The 20941-nt window shown below is 37.6% G+C and overlaps 1 protein-coding gene across 1 annotated transcript in view; it reads left to right on the plus strand.

The window, feature by feature from the left end:
* Positions 1–12837: 12837 nt before the first annotated feature.
* LOC308351004 (protein MFI) overlaps positions 12838–20941 on the plus strand; it is a gene marked incomplete at both ends in the record, with an annotated part of 39331 nt that continues 31227 nt past the window's right edge. Inside the window, one exon of the mRNA XM_080816454.1 lies at positions 12838–12918. Coding sequence (XP_080672580.1) covers positions 12838–12918 — 81 coding nt within the window. The remainder of the gene's footprint in view (positions 12919–20941) is intronic.

A 20941-nucleotide genomic window follows, 5' to 3' on the forward strand; every position in this document is an offset into this window, starting at 1 on the left:
GTTAACTAGACTTATTGTAGGGATCATTTAGTAATATAAACAAGTCCTAAATCATTATGTTGTACACCTGAAAGTAATGTATGGTTATATGTCAATTATACCTCAATTAAAAAAAATAAAACTGGTTTAGGCTTCACCAGCTAAAGAGCTTAAATTTAGAAATAGCATTGGACTACGATCACCTGTCACTTACTCAGTGATCCTGAGCACTAGCTGCCAAATCGATAAAAGGATCCGTTTTCTGATTCACAAATGAATAAAGTACTTAAATATGAAAAGATTTTGTGTATGTCTCCCACATCTTTAAACCCCTTGGTGGAAGTGACCAGACTTTACAGTAAGTTTAGCCCCAATTCGCAGAAATTCCCTTTGGTTTCCCTTTCGAAATCCTTTGCCTCAAAGCCATCAACGATCGCAGTGAGAGCTCACAGGTTTAACTACCACGTTTTTTTGTTTTGGATCCCCCTGGAGACGGTGACGTCCGGATGGAGGAGAGGGCGGGGCCTGGGGGGGGCGGAGCCAAGGGGCGTTATTAAGGGGCGGTACTAGGGCGGGGCCTCGAGGAGTGGAGAACGGAAGTCGAGCGCGTCATTTCCGTCCGCTGTGTAACCGAGGAGTCCAACGGCGCTCGGGACCGCGGCGATTGACAGGTGAAGGGATCGGTGTCCCCGCCCTCTCGTCAGTACCACAGCAGTTCCGCTCGCCTTTGTGGCGCCTGGTCCGAGCCTGCCCTTCTCCAGAGCCCTAAAGGCCCCCTGCCCTTGAGTTCCGCTCCCCAGCCCACCCCTTAAAAACGTTCGGTGTCCCTGAAGTCGCCCCCCGCCCACCCCCGCCGGCCTCCAGCCCCTCTGACCCCCTTGCTGTGGTTGGACGCGCTCCCTGCTCGTTCTGCCACCTCCCGGTCCCCGCCCTCGCACCCCCTAGAGACCTGGTTTCTCCCCCTTGAGGCCAGGGGCGAAATAACTGGTTAACCCACCATACTTTTTTTTTTTTTTTTTTCTGGACTTTTTTTTTTCCGGTTCGACCCCTGCCACGGTTTCCTGTCGTTTCATTGCGTTGTTTGGAGCTAGACAGGGGAAAAGCGGTCTTTTGAGCAGTATGTTAGTGGTCGTTTGCCCTCCTCCGCCCTCAGGATAAAGGACTACAAGGAAAAAAGGAAGAGCGAAATGACAGAACTGATTGGAAAAAAAAAAAAAAAGTCACGGAACACTTTGGTGGGTTCACTAAAACAAAGGAGGAAGTGTAGGTTCTGATCCCAGCAAATTAGCTTAACTACTCTTTCCCAGCTTTTAAAGCAAGTGGTACTGAGAATTCAAAGACGTACCTTGGGGGCTTTTTTCTCGGGAAGATAAGGTCGTTGGAGCCGTAACCTATTAAAATAAAAATTACCATCGATTTGAGACAGAAAGTCTTCCATGTCTGAACCTGCCGGTGGAACCGGGACATGAGCGGTGTGGTTCGGTGGTGCTTTTTAGTGTCTTACAAATGAAGCAGTGTTTTCACGGTGGTTAATTTAGAGCCTCATTATAACCCTGTGAAAACGGTATTGGCTGTTGTCTAAGGCCACCAGCTGTCCCTACCTGCTCTCTTCTCCGGACTGTGTTCTCTCAAACCTACTCAAAAGACGTCCACTCTTCAATTAATGCCTCTCAGGCACCTTTAATTTCTCCCTCACTATGGGATCATACCTAACAACATCTTAATATGCTTTAATGTCTCTCATATTTAAAAAAAAGAACACCCCTGGAATCCATTCCTGCCCGCCAGCCGCTCTGTACCTCTGCTTCTAAGCAGATGTTATTGTACTTACTGTCCCGACTTTGCCACCTCCTTAACCTATACCAGGCTTTCTTCTTGGCTACTCCACTGTAAACAGTACTTAAAAGTATTTACCAGCGACTTTATCTGGCCAGATTTTGTTCTTTATTGTCAATTTACTAGACCCTCCTTGTACCTTTGACAGAACTGAGCACATTCTTGGAATATGCAGAATACCATCATTGCTCAGTGATGTTGAGGGACTTGTTTCTGAATCAGCAAGGTTGAATATACTGCTGAAGATACTGTGTCAGGATTTTGTGCTATCCATAATGCAGTGGTGACCCACGACACATCTATGAGTGGAGTGTCCTCTAACATTTTCATCACCACTTTCTTCAGTCTAGACAACTGGCAAAACAGCATATCAAGACCTGATTTGTAGTGTTTGTCAGTTTTTGTGATGAAAATACCCCGGCTGTGCTGAATTTCAAGATACCAAAATGACCTCAGGTATTGGGAAGAAACGTGCCCTAGTGCACCATAATATATTATTTCCACCATACCTATACCAGTAGGTAGCCATGTAGGCCAGTAGTTCTCAACCGCAGGTGATTTTGCTCCCCAGGGGACATTTGGCAATGTCGGGGGACATTTTTGGTTGTCACAGCTGTGCTATCGGCATCTAGTGGACAGAGTCCAGGGATTCTGCTAAACATCCTGCCGTATACAGGGCAGCATTACAACAGAGACTGCAGGCGCAGTTATCAGCAGTGCCACTGCAATGAACATGAATAACCTCAAGAAATCGTAGTAAAATGTAGTGTAGGGAAGGAAGAAACTTTTACTATCCTAGGTTTTGTAATTGGGACCCGCAAATTAAACTGACAAAAGACCAATTAACCAGAGAAGAGGTAAACAAATTTTATTTGCTTTTAATACTTCAGTTTTACATGCACATGGGGGTCGCACAGAAAAGGAATTAAAAACCCAGGGGCACCTGGGTGGCTCAGTTGATTCAGCGTCTGTTGATTTCAGCTCAGGTCATGATCTCAGCATCGTGAGATCCATCAACTCCCACGTTGGGCTCACGTGGATCCTGCTTAAGATTTTCTCTCCCCATCTCTCTCTGCCTCTGGCACGCCCCCTCCCCTGCTTGTTCAGTCACACTCTCTTTCAAAATAAATAAATATATAAAAAAAATTAAAAACCCAAAGAGGAGTTTAGGCCCAGGGTTTTATATACCACTTTAACAAAGGGTGGTAAATTGTGGGAAGGTAAATTTATAGGGAAATTAGTAAAGGTAAGGGTTATTTTATTAAGGTCTGTTTGTAAACACCCATCTCAGTGCTGACTTTTTATTTCTGGTGATAATACTTTTCTCCTGTTGGTGCGGTAAAGGAGAGACAAAACACCTTCAAAGAGGGATATTTGGTGTCCCACTTTTAGGCAAATGGGGAGGTAGAAAGCTTTTCCTGCATTTGTTCTTTCTAAATTGCTTTTAGCTGAAAACAATCCTTGTGCCAAACTGACATATTTTAAGGTGGCGTATTATGATCCCCTAAAATAGTAAAATAATTAGTAGGTGTTAAATTTTGAGTATTTGTTACCTTTATTTTATTTGATTATAAGCTTAAATAATTTTTAGTAGTCACTGTGTTTAAAAACCACCTTACAAAATTCTTGAAAATTTACATTTTGGTTCCACTGAGCTAATATAAGCCAACTGTGGTACACCATCCAAACCAGAAGTTTGTAGTCAATTTCCCGTATAATTATTGTATGACTCCTGCCCACTTCTTTGACCTTTTCTCCCCAGACACTTCTGCCTGTTCTTTCAGCTGTAACAACTCTGCTTTCTTTCAGCTGCTTGAACACACCAAGCTTATCTCAGAGCATTTTTATCTTCTATTCCCTGTGCTTGAAACTCTCTTCTACAGTTTTCCTGTAGTTCTTTGCATCATGAAAATGAATGTCTTCTCAGTAGAGAGGCCTTCCCTGACTGCTTATGCTAACTTAGCCCTGATCATTCTTTGTCCCACTATTCTGTTTTATCTTCTTTTCTTTATTGCACATGCATTTTTTTTTGTTTTTACCTCCATGTTTTGTTTTATTTTATCGTATTTTTAATTTCAAGTAGGCTTCACACTCAATGTGGGGCTCAGACTCACCATCCTGAGATTAAGAGTCGCATGATCTACCAACTGAAACAGGGAGGCCCCCCCTTTTCTTTAAATATTAAGTATTTACTTCCATATTTCAGATAACTTATTATTCTGCTTGTTCTTGATTTCTTTTAGATGTAGTTATTGTCTGATATGTTTCTATAATACAAGCCTCTTACACCAAAGTGCCACAACACACATACATACTTACACACACTCACCCTCTTCCCCTCATCTTCCTAATTAAAACCACAACAGAGAAATCCTGCCATAATACTAAGTAGGATCAGAAATTTAATTGCATACAGTATAATGTTGAGTTAATCCAAAGTAACTAAATATCCAAGGTCAGCCTACTTTGGAGACAGAAGCTAGTCAGCAAACGTTTTACATCCAAATTCATATCATCATGGGTGATATTATCAATAGAGCATATAATCACAGGGCATTACTGTACTAATGCACATAGTGGTAGGGTTAATACTAATATTTACATAGTTATGATTGTATAATTATTCATGGATGAGCCAGAGCAAGCTTAGTTTTTTTGTTTCCTTTTGCCCCACTTCAGAATGATACTTTTGTAAAATAAAAGTGAGTTGCTGGAGAAAAGAATACAAATAACAAAGACGTACTGTGCAAACTGCAAGCCCACTGATGGTGTGTTAGTGTACCACAGTAGGGTCAAATTGCTGCAAAACTTGGACTGCTCTCTCAATTTATTTCATCTGGTAACACGCAATTCAGAGACTGACATAGGTCTGTGAACCACACTGAGAGTAGCACAACTCTTAGAGATCCTTCCTTTTATAGTTCCGTGTACAAAACTTTCGAAAACAGTGGGTTAGTTACAAAGCTCATGTATAGCTTGTATTTCCTCTCCTTGCGTATACTGACAACAAATACAATTGTTGTACATAATTTATATAACCTAGAGAAACAAAATTCTTGCAGTACACTTTTCTGATAACACTGGAGCAATATTGGAACGGTTTCATTATTTGACCTAATCAATCATTCAATTTTGAATGACATCCTTTTTTAAGATAATAAATGCTTAAGCAGTATAAAAATTGAACTTCCTACAAATTTTTTATGTATGGTAAAACACGCAACAAGCAATATTAACCATCTTAACCACTCTTGAGTGTACAGTTCATTGGTATTAAATACATTGATAATGTTGTGCATCCATCACCACCATCAACCTCCATAACTCTTTTCATCTTGTAGAACTGAAACCCCATACCCATTAAACCATAATCACCCTGTACCCCCACCATGACACTGGCAACCACCATTCTGCTTTCTGTCTCTATGATTTTGACTACTATAACTATTTCATATAGGTAAAATCATATAGTATTTGACTGGTTTATTTCAATTAGCATAATATCCTCAAGGTTTACCCATGTTGTAGTGTATGTAAGATTTCCATTCTTTCAATGACTGAATAATATTCTATTGTATGTCTGTATCACAGTTTGTTTATTCATCCATTAATGGACACTTGGGTTGCTTTTATGTTTAGCTATTGGGAGTAATGCTGCTATGAACTTGGGTATACAAATTTCTCTTTGAGATCCTACTTTCACTTCTTTTTCATATACACCTAGAAATGAAATTGCTAAGTCATATGGTATTTTTATTTTTAGTTCTTTTAGGAATTGCCATATCCTTTTCCATAGTGGTTTTACCATTTTATATTCTTACCATCAGAGTGCACAAAACTGCCAGTTAGTCCACATCTTTGCCAACATTTCTTATTTTCTGTTTTGTTTTTTTTTATAGTAACCATCCTAATGGGTAGGAGGTGGTATCTCATTATAGTTTTGATGTGCATTTCCCTAATAAGTAGTGATGTAGGGCATGTTTTGTCTGATTATTGGCTGTTCGTATATCTTATTTGGAGAAACATATATATTGTCCATTATTAAAATCAGGTTGTTTGGTTTTTGTTGAGTTTGGGGAGTTCTCTGTTCTGGAGGTAAACCCTTCTCAGATACATTACTTGTAAATATTTCCTCCTACTCTGTGAGTTGCTTTTTTATTTTGCTAGTGTCTACTGATGCATAGAATTTTATTTTATCATGAAGTCTCATTTGTCTATTTTCACTTTTGTTGCTTAGTCCTTCGGTGTCATAGCCAAGAAGTCATCACCAAATCCAATGTTGTAAAACTTTTGACTTGTTTTCTTCTAAGCATTTTATGGTTTTAGGTCTTATAGTCAATAATTTGATCCATTTTGAGTTAATTTTTGTTAGTCTGCGTGTTTGTCTTTATGCCAGTGCCACACTGTTTTGAGTACTGTGGCTGTATAGTAAGTTTTGAAATTGGAAGTGTGAGTCCTCCAGCTTCTTTCTCTTTTTTTAATTTAATTTAATTTAATTTTTTCAGCGTTCCAAGATTCAGTGTTTATGCAGCACACCCAGTGCTCCAGCAATCCATGCCCTCCTTAATACCCACCACCAGGCTCACCCAACCCCCTGCCACCCCCCTCCAAAACTCTGTTTGTTTCTCAGAGTCCACAGTCTTTCATGGTTCATCCCCCCCTCCAATTTCCCCCAATTCACTTTTCCTTTCCTTCTCCTAATGTCCTCCATATTACTCCTTATGCTCCAGAGGTAAGTGAAACCGTATGATAATTGACTCTCTCTGCTTGACTTATTTTACTCAGCATCACTGAGCTTCTTTCTTTATCAAAGTTGTTTTGGCTATTCTGGGTCTCTGGAGATTCCATATAAACTTTGAAGTGGGCTTTTGTGTTTCTGGAAAAAAATGTCATTGGAATTTCGTTAGAGATTGCATTCAAACTATAGATCATTTTAGATGGTATTGACATCTTAAAAAATATTAAGTCTTCCAATCTGTGAACATGGAATGGCATTTTCATTTATTTATGTCTCTTTAATTTCATTGTTTTGTAGTTTTCATTGTACAGATCTTTCACCTCCTTGATGAAAATAATTCCCAAGTATTTTATTCTAGTTGATGCTAATATATATATATATATAATTATTTTTGTAATTACTATTTCAGACTGTTCATTGTTATTTTAGAGAAATGCAACTGATTTTCATGTGGTGCTTCATATCCTGCCACTTTGTTGAGTTCATTTTTTAGTTCTAAAAGTTTTTTGTGGAATAATTAGGTTTTCTATGTTTAAGATCATATTATCCAGAGTAGAGATGATTTTACTTCTTCCTTTCCCATTTGAGTCCCATTTATTTGTTTTTCTTGCCTTATTTCTCTGGCTAGAACTTCCAGTACTATGCTGAACAGAGCCAGTGAAAGTAGACTACCTTGCCCTGTTCTGGATGTCAGAGGCAAAATTTTCAGTCTTTCACCACTGAATATCAGGTTAACTATGGAGTTTTCCTATATAGTTTTTATTACATTGAGGCATGAAAGGGTGTTCAATTTTGTCAAATGGTGGGGGGTTTTTGTTTTCTTTTGTTTGCGTCAGTGGAGATGATCATGTGGGCTTTTTCTTTTACTCTGTTAATGTGGTGTGTTACATTGATCAATATTTGTATATTTAACCACCCTTGCATTCCAGGAATAAATCCAATTTGTTCATTGTGTGTAATTCACTTACATGCTGCCAAGTTTGGTTTGCTAGTATTTTGTTGAGGATTTTTGCATCGATGTTAATTGGAATGTTGATGTGTAGTTTTCTTACAGTGTCTTTGTCTGGCTTTGGTATCAGGGTAATGCTGGCCTCATAGAATCAAAGTGTTCTCTTCTCTTCAGTTTTTTGGAGAAATTGAGAAGGATTGGTATTAGTTCCTTAAATGTTTGTTAGAATTCACAGTGAAGTCAAGTTTAGGGCATTTTTAGTTGGGAGATTTTTTTATCTGATTTATTAGTTGGGAGATTTTTGATCTGATTCAATCTCCTTATTCTAGTTATAGGTTTAATCCGATGTTCTATTTCTTTATGTTTTAGTCTTGGTAGGTTTTGTGTTTTTAGGAATTCGTCAGTTTCATCAGGTTATCAAACATGACTATAAACTATGATTCATTGTTCATAGTACTGTAGAATCAGTAGTAATATCCTCATCTCATTTCTAAATTACCAAAAGTGGTTTTTTTTCTCTATCCATTGAACTAAAGATTTGTCCATTTGAGTGATCTTTTCAAAGAATCAATATTTGTTTCATTGATTTACTCTATTATTTTTCTGTTCTCTATTTCTTTTATGTCTGTTCTAATCTTCTCCTAGCTCTGGGTTTAGTTTTTTGTTCCTTTACTAGTTCTGTAAGTTGTAGTTAGATACCAATTTGAGATCTTTCTTGTTTAATGTGTGTATAGTTCTAAGTTTCCCTCTTAACACTGCTTTTACTGCTTTCTATAAGTTTTGATATGTTGTGTTTTAGTTTTCATTTTCCTAATTTCCTGTGTAATTTCTTCTTTGGTCCACAGTTTTATTTCCACAAATGTGCAAATTTACCTGTTGTTGGTTTCTAACTTCATCCTATTGTACTTTGGTAAGATACTTTGTATGATAACTATCTTTCAGAATACATTAAGACATAAATTTGTGGGGGTGCCTGGGTGGCTCAGTGGGTTAAAGTCTCTGGCTTCAGCTCGGGTCATGATCCCAGGGTCCTGGGATCGAACCCCTGCATCAGGCTCTCTGCTCTGGAGGGAGCCTGCTTCCTCCTCCTGTCTCTCTCTCTTTCTCTCTCTCTGCCTGCCTCTTTGCCTACTTGTGATCTCCGTCAAATAAATACATAAAATCTTAAAAAAAAAAAAAAGACATAAATTTGTGGCCTAATATATAGTCTGTCCTGGAAAGTGTCCCTTGTGCACTTGAGAAGAATATTCTGCATTTGTTTGGTCAAATTGATATATTGTGTTGTTCAAGTCCTCTGTTTCCTTATTTATTTCTGTCTGGTTATTCTATCTATTGTTGAGAATGATGTATTGAAATCTACAACTATTATAGTAAAGCTATATATGTCTACGGCATATATATGTCTACTCCTCCCTTCAATTCTGTCATTTTTTGCTTCGTATATTTTTGCTAGTCTGTTATTAGATGCATAAATGTTTGTTATATTTTCTTACTTCATTGAACCTTTTATTAATGCATAATGTCCTTTGTCTATTTTAAACCTTTTTGATTTAAAGTCTATTTTGACTGATACTAAGATAGCCACCACTCCTTTCTTTTGGTTACTATTTGCATGGAATATCTTCTTCCATCTTTTCACTCTCAGTCTATTTGTGTCTTTGAATCTAATGTGAGTCAATTTTACATAGCATATAGTTGGATTTTATGTTTTTATTCATGCTGCAAATCTCTGTATTTTGATTGGAGAGTTTAAACCATTTACATTTAAAGTAATTAGTGATAAGGAGGGCCTTACTTCTGTCTTTGCTATTTGTTTTCTTTATGCTTTGTAACTTTTTAAAAAATATTTTGTTTATTTGACAAACAGAGATCACAAGTAGGCAGAGAGAGGGGGAAGCAGGCTCCCCGCTGCGCAGAGAGCCTGATACAGGGCTCGATCCCAGGACCCTGGGATCATGACCTGAGCCAAGGGCAGAGGCTTAATCCACTGAGCCACCCAGGCACCCCTATGCTTTGTAACTTTTTAAAAAAAGATTTTATGTATTTATTTGTCAGAGACAGAGAATGAGTGAGCACTAGCAGGGGGAGCAGCAGGCAGAGGGAGAAGCAGGCTAAGCAGGGAGCTTGAAGTGGAACTTGAATTCAGGACCCAGTGATCGTGACCTGAGCTGAAGACAGACACTTAACCAACTGAGTCACCCAGACATCCCTGCTTTATAACTTTTTAATCATTTCCTGCATTACTATCTTCTTCTGTGTTTAGTTGATTTTTTTGGTGAAACATTTAAATTCATTTCTCATTTCCCTTTGTGTTTACTCTATAGCTGTTTCCTTTGTGGTTACCATGGGGATTACATTTAACATCCTGAAGTTATAACACTCCATTGTGGATTTATGCCAGTTTAACTTCATTAACATAGAAAACTCCTCTTTTATAGCTCCATCCCAACTCCTTTCAATTGTTGATGTTACAGATTACATCTTTATGCATTGTGTGCCCCAAAACACAATCTAATATTTTAATTACATTTGTCTTTTAAATTAAACAGTATGTGGAATTACAAACCAAAGTTACAATAATACTAGTTTTTAGAATAATAATTTTTAAAAATACATTGTTCTCTTAAATTATGTAAAAAAAATAGAGTTACAGATTATAGTTACAATATTAGCTTCTATAACTACCTGTGTATTTACTTTTACTGGAATTTCTATTTCTTCATATAACTTTGAGTTACTGACAAGTGTCCTTTCATTTTTCCCTGCAGCATTCTCTTAACATTTCTTGTAGGGCAAGTCTAGTAGCTGTGAACTCTTAGAGCTTTTGTTTACCTAGGAATGTCTTAATTTCTCCCTTACTCTCAAGGGACAGTTTTGCTAGATACAGGATTCTTGGGTTATACTTTTTTTGTTGTTAAACAGTTTGAATATATTGACCCACTGCCTTCTGGCCTCCAAAGTTTCTGATGAGAAAACTGTTAATGTATTAAAAATTCCTTGTATGTGATGAATCACTTATCTCTTACTGTTTTCAATAGTTTATATTTCACTTTCAAAAGTTTAATTATAATGTGTATTGGTGTGGATATATCTTTGCATTGATCTTACTTGGAGTCTGTTGAGGTTCTGGGATGTTGATATTCATATATTTCATCACATTTGGCATTTTTCAGCCATTATTTCTTGAGATACCTTTTCTTTCCCTTTCTTTTCCTCATCTCCTTCTGGGACTCCCACAATGTGCATGTTGATCTCCTTACTGGGGTGCCATAGGTCTCTTAGGTTCTATTCACTTTTATTCAATCTTTTTTTCTATTTCTCAGACTTGACACTTGCCATTGGTTTATTTTCAGGTTTGCTGATTGTTTCTTCTGTCTGTTCAACTGTGCCTTTGATTTCCACTAATAAATTATTCCTTTCAGTTATTCTACCTTTCAGCTTCAGAGTTTCTATTTTGTCTCTTTTTAGGTTTCATCTCTGTATTGATATTTACATTTTGTGCATCATTTCTTGACTTTCTTTATGTCTTCCTTTAATTTTTTGAGCATCTTTAAGACAGTTGTTTTAAGGTCTTTGTCTAGTAGATCTGCCATCACGTCTTTTTCAGGTTCAGTTTCTTTTGATTTATTTTTTTCCTAGAATGAGCCATCATTTTGTGTTTCTTTATATGCCCTGTTTTTGTTTGTTTGTTGTTGTTGTTGTTGAAAGCTGGGAATTCAAATTTAATAATACAAGAATTCTGGAAATCAGCTTTCTTTCCTTTCCTCAGAGTTTACTGTGTGTGGTATTTTTATTTTTTTTTAATTGCTGTAGACTGTTTCTGCAGCTTACAAGGATCAGACAAGAATCAGCCTGAATTTTAAACCTAAGATTGTCTCAGTTTTCTGAGTCTGTGCCTTTCCCTGGAATGACTGGTCACTTTCTAATTTTCTCCGTATGTGTAGTTATTTTTGAATGTCCTAGTTTTGAATGCCTACCTTCCAAAGAGGGGAAGGGGAACAACATAGTAGGAAGGAAAAACCCTTTACATTCCTTGGAAGTTGCTAGATGGGAAGGGCTTGTGACAATGGTGGAGGGTGGATGTACAGCACCAATGACTGCCCTCCTGTTTGTCTGCACCTCTGTGATCAGAAGCAGCAACCAACAACCCCAACACAGATCTCCTATATTTCCTGGACAGAGTCCTTTCTCTCCACCCCCACTCCCACAAGCTGTGTGCAAGTTGTTCCAGGAATATGTACACAGCTGCTGCTGCTGGGGCTGAGGTGAGATGAGGACTGGGCTAAGAGCCAATATTGACCACAGTTAACCACAGTTTACCCCCCAAGCCTTCAGTAGCTTCCAGAGTTCCAAAATAGTTAAATTAGATTCTGCCAGTGTAGTTGTCTAGATGGGGAAAGAGATTCCTGGCACTTCCTATTCCACTTTCTTCCTGGAATCCCCTGTCTACTGCAACTTTTTAAAGGACTCACAAGCTATGATTTTCTGACTTCTCCCATTAATTATTTCTTCACAGTATTGATAAAAATATGGATGGAACTAGTGATTTTGTTTTGCTTCTTAGTAGTCAGGCTTCATCTCTTTTTCTGACAATTTAAGGCATGATTTATTGACTTGTCAACACATTTATGAGTTACACAGTAAGAAAAATTCTATAGCATCTGTAATTCTAGGTTAGAAGCCTGGATGAATTTGGAATGAAACTGTGCATGTTGATTAAGAAGAGCTTTTTGGGGGGCACCTGGGTGGTTCAGTTGACTAAGCATCTGCCTTTGCCTTTGACTAAGCATCCTCAGGACATGATCCTGGGATCAAGCCCCATGTTTGGCTCCCTTCTTAACCTGCTTCTCCCTTTCCCTCTGCTGCTCTGCCTGCTTGTGCTTTCTCTCTCTCTCTCTCTCTTTCTCTGTCAAATAAATAAATCTTAAAAAAAAATATTTGAAGTCATTGAATGGGGACATGAAAGGTCATGGATTTCAAAAGAAACTGACCTGGGTTTAATACTGGCTTAGTCAATCACTATTTGACCTTCGGCCTTGAAGTGCAGTCTCCTCATCTCTAACACAAACAAATTGGCAAAATCTGCTATACAATATTGTTGTTTAAATTAGAAAAGAGAAATTGGAACATATAGGCAATCAATAGTAGGTAACAATTTTTATAAAATACATAAAATCAAAAGTAGGTAATTTTTATAAAATTATTTTGATACCAAATCTCATCTGTGTTATTTCCTTTATTAATCTTCTGTTTTTCTTGAGTTCTAATGAGTTTCATAATGGAGTTTATAAAAAAATTTTGAGCATACATTTTTTGCTTCTTTTAGGTCTTTCAAATGCCTTGGGAAGAGGAGTCAGAACTTACAGAGAGGGATAAAGCTGCCAGAGTCATTCAGAAGGCCTGGAAGTGTTTCCTTGTGAGTTTATTTCATTTTTTGCAACTTGATTACAATATAATTTATATATCATAAGGTTCAGCTGTTGAAAGTGTATAGTTCAATAGTTTTTAGTGTACTTATTGATTTGTGTACCACCCTTTGCTTTCAAAGCACACATTTTTTTTAGAAGTTCAAAAAGTTAACATTAATTATCTTGTTAACCTCACAAATCCTTACTAGCTCCATATCAGGACCAGGCCCTTTGATAATGGCTATGATCAATGAAAGTACCACTAGTAAGGTTATTTGGCTTTCACCTCTAAAACTTTATTTCTTGACTCAGGAATCAGGTTTTTGAGCAGGTGTTAGGGATACATTCACTCATTAAATATTTACTGAGTACCTACTTTTAAGACAATGTTTAAATAATGAACTGTGTCTGAATTAATGCATTTATTCATCATGCTTTAATATGGGTATAGCTGGTCCCATTGGTGTAAGGATTATTCCAAGTTGATTTACCTGGTTGGGTGAGAGCCAACAGATGAAATGACTCTGCTCTTTCCTCTGTGACAGCAGCAACATGGTCTGTGTTTGAAAATTTTGTGTGAAGTGGTATAACTGTTTCTGGCACACAAGAATACCTTTGTACTGGCTCATCAAGTCTTGCAAAACAGCTTCCATTAGTTGTTTCTTTTGCCTCTTTCAAAGCCATAAAACCCATAAGTATTGACTTCGAATACTAAAATAATTTGCTTTCAAAATCTATCCCTTTGATGGTTTCTATTAGTCTACTTGTTAGCTCAGCTTAAGCTTTTCTGTTATTTGTAACTTCCTTTATCCCACATCCAAATCCAACCAACATTACTTTGTATACCTTTTATATTCCTAGCAAAGAACTTTACAATACCTCCTTGCCCTTAAGGAGTTTTAGTAGAGAAGCCCTGTATATAAACAGACAAGCATGTGTATATGTGTATTTTAACAAGGTGGTGGACTGAGCACACATCTTTACTTTTTGTCCCTGCAGAACCCTATTAAAATGACAATACACAGAAAGTTAGCCCATACCAGAGAGAAGGGACTTCATGAGCAGATTAATTTTATCTCATTTTTGGAAAACCAAAAATAGATAGTTACATCCCGTTGGATAGAACTGTGTAGAAGACTTGCCTCGCCACACTTCAGAGGGGCTCCAGTGAGAGAGCTGGTTTGTCACTGGGACCCTAGAAAGCCTATCCATTCGGAGTTAGCAATTTGAAAGAACTGGAAGGAGAATGACCCTAGGCAAGGGGGTTAAGTGTATGTAGGACAGCTGTGACAGTTGTCTGCCCTGTCACTTCAAGCCCCAAATCGACAGGTAGATGGATATTTACCATACGTCAAAAAATTTGCTCATAGATGGATATGTACTCTAAGGGGGAAGAACCCTGATGACTTATCTCTTTTTTAAAAAATTAAATGAACTATTTGGTAAAGCTAATTCTTTTGCAGATTTGGCGCTCCACAGTAAAAGTCTCTTAATTTTAGTATTTGAAAGACACCCTGCTTGATTGCTGGCTACCTAACCATACCCCCCGCCAAAAGTCTGTTGATTATCTAATTCCACACACATTACAAAGCTCCCAGATCATCTTCCCATTCATGTGTGAGAACAATGGCGAAATAGGAGACTTACAAAAAAGCCCAGGATACTCCAACTAGTTCCCCTGAAAAATTGACACAGACCTTCATTCTGTTTTTTTTTTTTTTAAGATTTTATTTATTTATTTGACAGACAGAAATCACAAGCAGGCAGAAGCAGGCAGAGAGAGAGGAGGAAGCAGGCTCCCGCTGAGCAGAGAGCCCGATGCGGGGCTCGATCCCAGAACCCTGGAATCATGACCTGAGCCAAAGGCAGAGGCTTTTTTTTTTTTTTTTTTTTTTAAAGATTTTATTTATTTATTTGACAGACAGATCACAAGTAGGCAGAGAGGCAGGCAGAGAGAGAGAGGAGGAAGCAGGTTCCCTGCTGAGCAGACAGCCCGATGCGGGGCTCGATCCCAGGACCCCGAGATCATGACCTGAGCCGAAGGCAGAGGCTTTAACCCACTGAGCCACCCAGGCGCCCCCAGACCTTCATTCTTAAGTATTAATGCACAAGCAAGGATCAACTGATATTTAAGAGAAATAAATGATGTAAAAAAAAAAGGGGGGGGGGCCCTGGGTGGCTCAGTGGGTTAAAGCCTCTGCCTTCAGCTCAGGTCATGATCTCAGGGTCCTGGGATCGAGCCCCAAATCGGGCTGTCTGCTCAGCGGGGAGTCTGCTTCCCCTTCTCTCTGCCTGCCTCTCTGCCTACTTGTGATCTCTCTCTCTGTCAAATAAATAAATAAAATTTAAAAAAAGAGAGAGAATGAGAAAGGAAAAAATGAAATAAGAATGGTGATCAGTTTAGATAAGATCAGTATGTTGAATGGCTCTAAGGGGGTGTATATGGAGATAAAATGGTACCTCCTGCAACAGAAGGTATGACTGCACAGTTATGTTTGAAAAGTGGTTAGGAACTGAAAAGAAGCTAACCATGGAAGCCATGGTTCAAATATAAGGATAATTAAAATAGTTCTGAGATTCAAAGAGAATGCATTTGATCTTAAGTCTAGAAACATTCTGTTTCAGGTGGTTTAGAGGATGACTTCTAAATAAGGATGCGTCATTTTAACATATTACATGGCCCTATAAATGAGTAATCTGCAGAATCGAACTAATGTAAATGAAGGTATTTTCTCACATTTGAATATTTTAGATCAAAATAATGTAATTTTAAGTAAAATAGTGTAGAAGAACTTACAAATAAAAGCATTTCTTTTAGCCCCTCCTACTCTTCTCTACCGTCATATCCTAAAGACAACCACTTTTAACCATTTTTTGTTTTAGGTCTTTAGTAGCAATTTCTGTGTTTCTGCATAATATGCTTGGATAATTATCTTTTATTTACCAACTTTAGAAGTGACCTGTTGACTTTTCTGCAAAGAAAATTGAGAGTTTATCTTGCTTATCCCTTAAACAGTATCATGTGGGATTATTTTTTTAGTTCCTCTGTTTGTTACCTTCTTTCTTTCTTGTTTTTGTTGTTCTTACCTTCTTTCTTTAAAGGATATTTAAGCCTTTGTTTCTTGTTCCATCATGCTAACATAACATTATGTGACTTATTATATATGATGAGGATATAAATATCCCTACCCCCCTCTTTTTAACCTGTCCTCCCAATCTTCAAATCCACAAATCCCATCACATCTACTATTACACTGCCAACATTCACTTGGAGGAGTCTCTCAGATATCCTGAGCAGAAGTCCTTTATTGAATACTTGTGTTGCAGATATTTTCTTCAGACTGGCCTCATTTCATTCTTAAAGGTGTGTTTTGATAATGAGAAGTCTTGTTTTCATTAAATCCGATTTATCACTTGTTCTTTATTATTGTTTTCTGAGCCCTGTTTAAGAAATATTTGCCTAGGGGCACCTGGGTGGCTGTCAGTTAAGTGTCTAACTCTTGATTTCGGCTTAGGTCATGATTTCCGTGTAGTGAAATCAAGCCTCACATCGAGCTCCACACGCAAAGTGGAGTCCGCTTGAGATGCGCTCTCTCCCTCTGCCCTCCCCTCTTTGTGCTGTCCTGCCCTCTCTAAAATAAGTAAATAAATCTTTAAAAAAAAAAAGTTTGCTTAAAGAGGTGACATTCTCAATTTCAGTTGCCTCATAAGAAGACCAACTAGCCACTATCCGTAGAAAGCACTCTTATGAAAATCCCAGAGCCAAGGACCAGAGAGACAAGGACCACATTAGAAGGATAAGAGGAGGGTTTTCACTTTGATCACATCACTTGGCACAAGGCAGCCCTAAGGAGCCCACTGGGCCTTTCCTTTCCCCAGTGGGGAATGAGATCCCAAGGTGGACACCTGACTCACCCAGCACAGTATTACATGTCAAATATTTGAAATAAATCTGAGGGGAATGTTGACGTAACCTGAAGCCAGAAGATATCCTTCGGTTTTTGTTGTTGTTTTTTTTTTCCTAGAGGCTTAGTTGCTTTAGTTGTAGATTGAGATCCAATATCCATCTCAAATTAATGTTTGTGTATGTTGAAAGGTATGGACAAAGTTCATTTTTGTCTTTATGGATAACCAAATGATTAAGTACCTTTACTGAAAATGCCATCCTTTCCATAGTAAATCACAGTGGTGCCATTGTTTAAATCATGTAATCATATATGTGAAGTGTTTCTATAGTCTCTGTTCAGTTGTGTTGGTCTATTTGTCTTTATTTGAGTCAATACCACACTGTCTTAGTAACTGTAGCTTTATCAGAAGTATGGGTGTATGGCAGTACAGTCCTCCAACTTTGATGTTCTTCATGATTGTCATAGCTATTCTAGGGCCTTTGCATTTCCATGTAAATTGTAGAATCAATTCGTTAATTTTTTAAAAAATTATTTATGGAGATTATATAATTGGAATTGAATTGAATCAGTAGATCAGTTTGGGAGAAAACTGAATTTTTCTACACTGAGTTTTCATGAACATGGTGCATATCTTTATTTATTAGATCTTTAAAAATTTTTCTCCCAGGGATGCCTGGGTGGCTTAGTTGGTTAAGTGTCTGCTTTCCGCTCAGGTCATGATCCTGGAGTCGTGGGATCAAGTCCTGCATTGGGCTCCCTGCTCAGTGGGGAATCTGCTTCTCCCTCTGCCTGCTGCTCTTTCTCTCTCTCTCTGACAAATAAATAAAAATCTTTAAAACAAATTTCTTTTTTCTCCAGAATGTTTTGTAGTTCACAGTGTAGATAGAAGTCTTAAACATCTTTCATTTTACTTCTGGATATTTGACATTTCTTGACACCGCTGTAAGTGGTATTATTTTTAAATTCTATTTTCTGATTATTCATTTCTAGTTTATAGAAATGTAGTTTATTTTTACCTGCTAGCCTAATATGCACTTATTTCTAATTGCTTTTTTATAGATTCCTTTGGATTTTCTACTTAAGTATGTCATCCTTGCATGAGGACTTTTACTTTTTTCTTTTCAAACTTTATACCTTTTATTTCTTTGTTGTACTGATTAGACCCTCCAGTGCAAGATGGAATAGAAGCCGTAATTATGAACATTCTTCCCCTTTTGTTGAACACAGAAGGCATGTAATATTCCACCATTAGTTAAGATGTTACTTGTAGTTTTTTGTAAAAAGTTACCATCAGTTTGGGGAATTTAACTTTATTCCTAGTTTGCTTTTTATTCTTGTTGTTATAAAAACTCTGGGTGTTGAATTTTATCAAATGCTTTTGCTGTGTTTACTGTATGATCATTTGGTCTGTTTTCTTCATTCTTTTTATGTGGTGAATTTCATTGATTGATATTCAAATGTTAAACCAGCCTTGCATTCCTGGAAAAAATTCTACTTCACTGATGTTTTATTACCCTTTTGATATATCCTGGATTTGATCTGATAAACGTTAGATTTTTTTAAAGATTTTATTTATTTATTTGACAGAGGATGAGAGATCACAAGTAGGCAGAGAGGCAGACAGAGAGAGGAGGGGAAGCAGGCTCCCCGCCTAGCAGAGAGCCTGATGCGGGGCTCGATCCCAGGACCCTGGGATCATGACCTGAGCCGAAGGCAGAGGCTTAACCCACTGAGCCACCCAGGTGCCCCTGATAAACGTTATTGACACAAATGAACAAACCTGTTAGAATTTCTAGGAAAAAAAGAGTTTCATTCAAGCCCAAGTTAGAACAGCTGTCCTGGATACAATTTTCACAAAGAAGAGAGTGCTTTGATAAGGGAGAACATTTGGTGTAAGGTTATATTCATTTTATACATAAAGAGTTACAAATTATTAGACAAAGAACATTTTAGGAAGTTGCAGACCTTAAGTTTCTAGTATATACAGGGCTTAGACTTCAGTTTTAGAGGAATCGGGGAAGTTTCTTCTTTCTCTTTTATGTTAAGAATGTTCCTTTCTGGTTATTTTCTTTTCTTTCTTTCTTTTTTTTTTTTTTTTTTTAAATTTCATTTGTTTATTTGACAGAGAGAGAGATCACAAGTAGGCAGAGAGGCAGGCAGAGAGAGAGGAGGAAGCAGGCTCCCTGCTGAGCAAAGACCCCAATGCGGGGCTCGAGCCCAGGACCCTGAGATCATGACCTGAGCCGAAGGCAGAGGCTTAACCCACTGAGCCACCCGGGTGCCCCCGGTTATTTTCTTTAACAAAACAGATATACAGTGTGTATGTACTCAGGGAAGAAATAGAATCCATGCTTTGAAGTTTTTCCTAGTTACTTTCACCTTGGTAAATGTTAAGGTGTAGCCTCCCCTGGAGTCCAGGAAAAGGACCCATAGGCATTAAAAATAGAGAATTTCTTTTATCAGCTTTCATTTAGGATTTTTGCACATTTGCTCATGAATGTAATTTTTCTTTTTTGTCATATCCTTCCCAGCTGTTGATATCAAGATTATGCTGGCCTAATAAAGAGAGTTAGGAAATACTTCTGTTATATTATCTGAGAGAATTTGTGTGATTAATGCTATTTCTTCTATAAAGAGGAGAACACGTTGGCAAAATATTGTGTGTAGGAGTTTTCTTTATGAAAGATTTCTAATTAGGGATTCCATTTCTTTAATAATACAGGACTGTTCAAAACTATATTTCTTCTTATGCCCATTTTGATGTTTCTTTTTGAGGAATTTGTCCATTTTCTTAAAATTGTCAAATTTATTTGCCTAAAATTGTTTAGTCTCCTCTCACTATACTTTTAATGTCTATAAGATCTGGGATGATATTGCTCGTATGTGTTTTCTCATATTTTTCTATATCTGTCTTAATCTTTAATAAAAGAAAAAAAACCTGGTTTTGACTTTGTTGGCTTTCTGTTTTAACTCTACATTTCATTAACTGATGATCTTTATTGTGTTTTCCTTCATTTTTTGAGGGAGTTTGATTTGCTGTTCTGTTTCACACTTCTTGAGAGGGAACATTAGATCTAGGTTTTACAAATTTATTTTTTTTTTTTTAGATTTTTTATTTATTTATTTGACAGACAGAGATCTCAAGTAGGCAGAGAGGCAGGCAGAGAGAGAGGGAAGCTGACTCCCCGCTGAGCAGAGAGCCCGATATGGGGCTCAGTTCCAGGACCCCGAGATCATGACCTGAGCCGAAGGCAGAGGCTTAACCCACTGAGCCACCCAGGTGCCCCCATTTATTCTTTTTTAATAATATATGTATTTAAAGCTATTAAGTTCTCCCTGAGCATTCCCTTAGATATATCCCACAGGTTTTGATATGTCATATATTTATTACATTTCAGTTTAAAATATTTTATAATTTCCATTGTGATTTTTTTGATTCATGATTGATTGATTGATTTTAAGGATTTTATATTTAAGTAATCCTTCCACCCAACATGGGGCTCAAACTCACAACCCCAAGATCAAGAGTGCATGCTCTACCAAATGAGCCAGCCAGGCGTCCTGACCTGTGAATTATTTGGAAGTGTGTTGTTTATGGGTTCCTGGGTGGCTCAGTGGGTTAAGTCACTTAACCAGGATCTCAAGGTCCTGGGATAGAGCCCCACAGTGGGCTTCTCGCTGGGTGGGGAGTCTGCTTCTCTCTCTCCCCCTCCCCTTGCTTGTGCTTTCTCTCTCAGATAAATAAATGATTTTTTTGAAAAGTATATTGCTTAATTACCAAATATTTAGGAGTTTTCTAATTACCTTTCTGTTATTGGTATTCAGATTTAATTCCACTGAAGTCAGTTATTTATATGATTTCAATAACTTGAAATTTGTTGAAACTTGCCTGGCCTAGAAAAAGTCTATTTTTGGAAATGTTCCTTGTGAATGTGAGAAAAAAATGTATACTGACATATTTAGGTCAAACTAGTTAATCATTTTATTCACATCTTTGGTAGCTGTGTTAATTCATTTGGGCTGCTATCACAAACTACAATAGACTGGGTAGATTATAAATAACAGAAATCTATTTCTTATAGTTCTGGATTCTGGAAACTCTAAAATCATGGCACCAGCAGAT

This window comes from Martes martes (genome assembly GCF_963455335.1).
Source record: "Martes martes genome assembly, chromosome: 10".
Lineage (NCBI taxonomy): Eukaryota > Metazoa > Chordata > Mammalia > Carnivora > Mustelidae > Martes > Martes martes.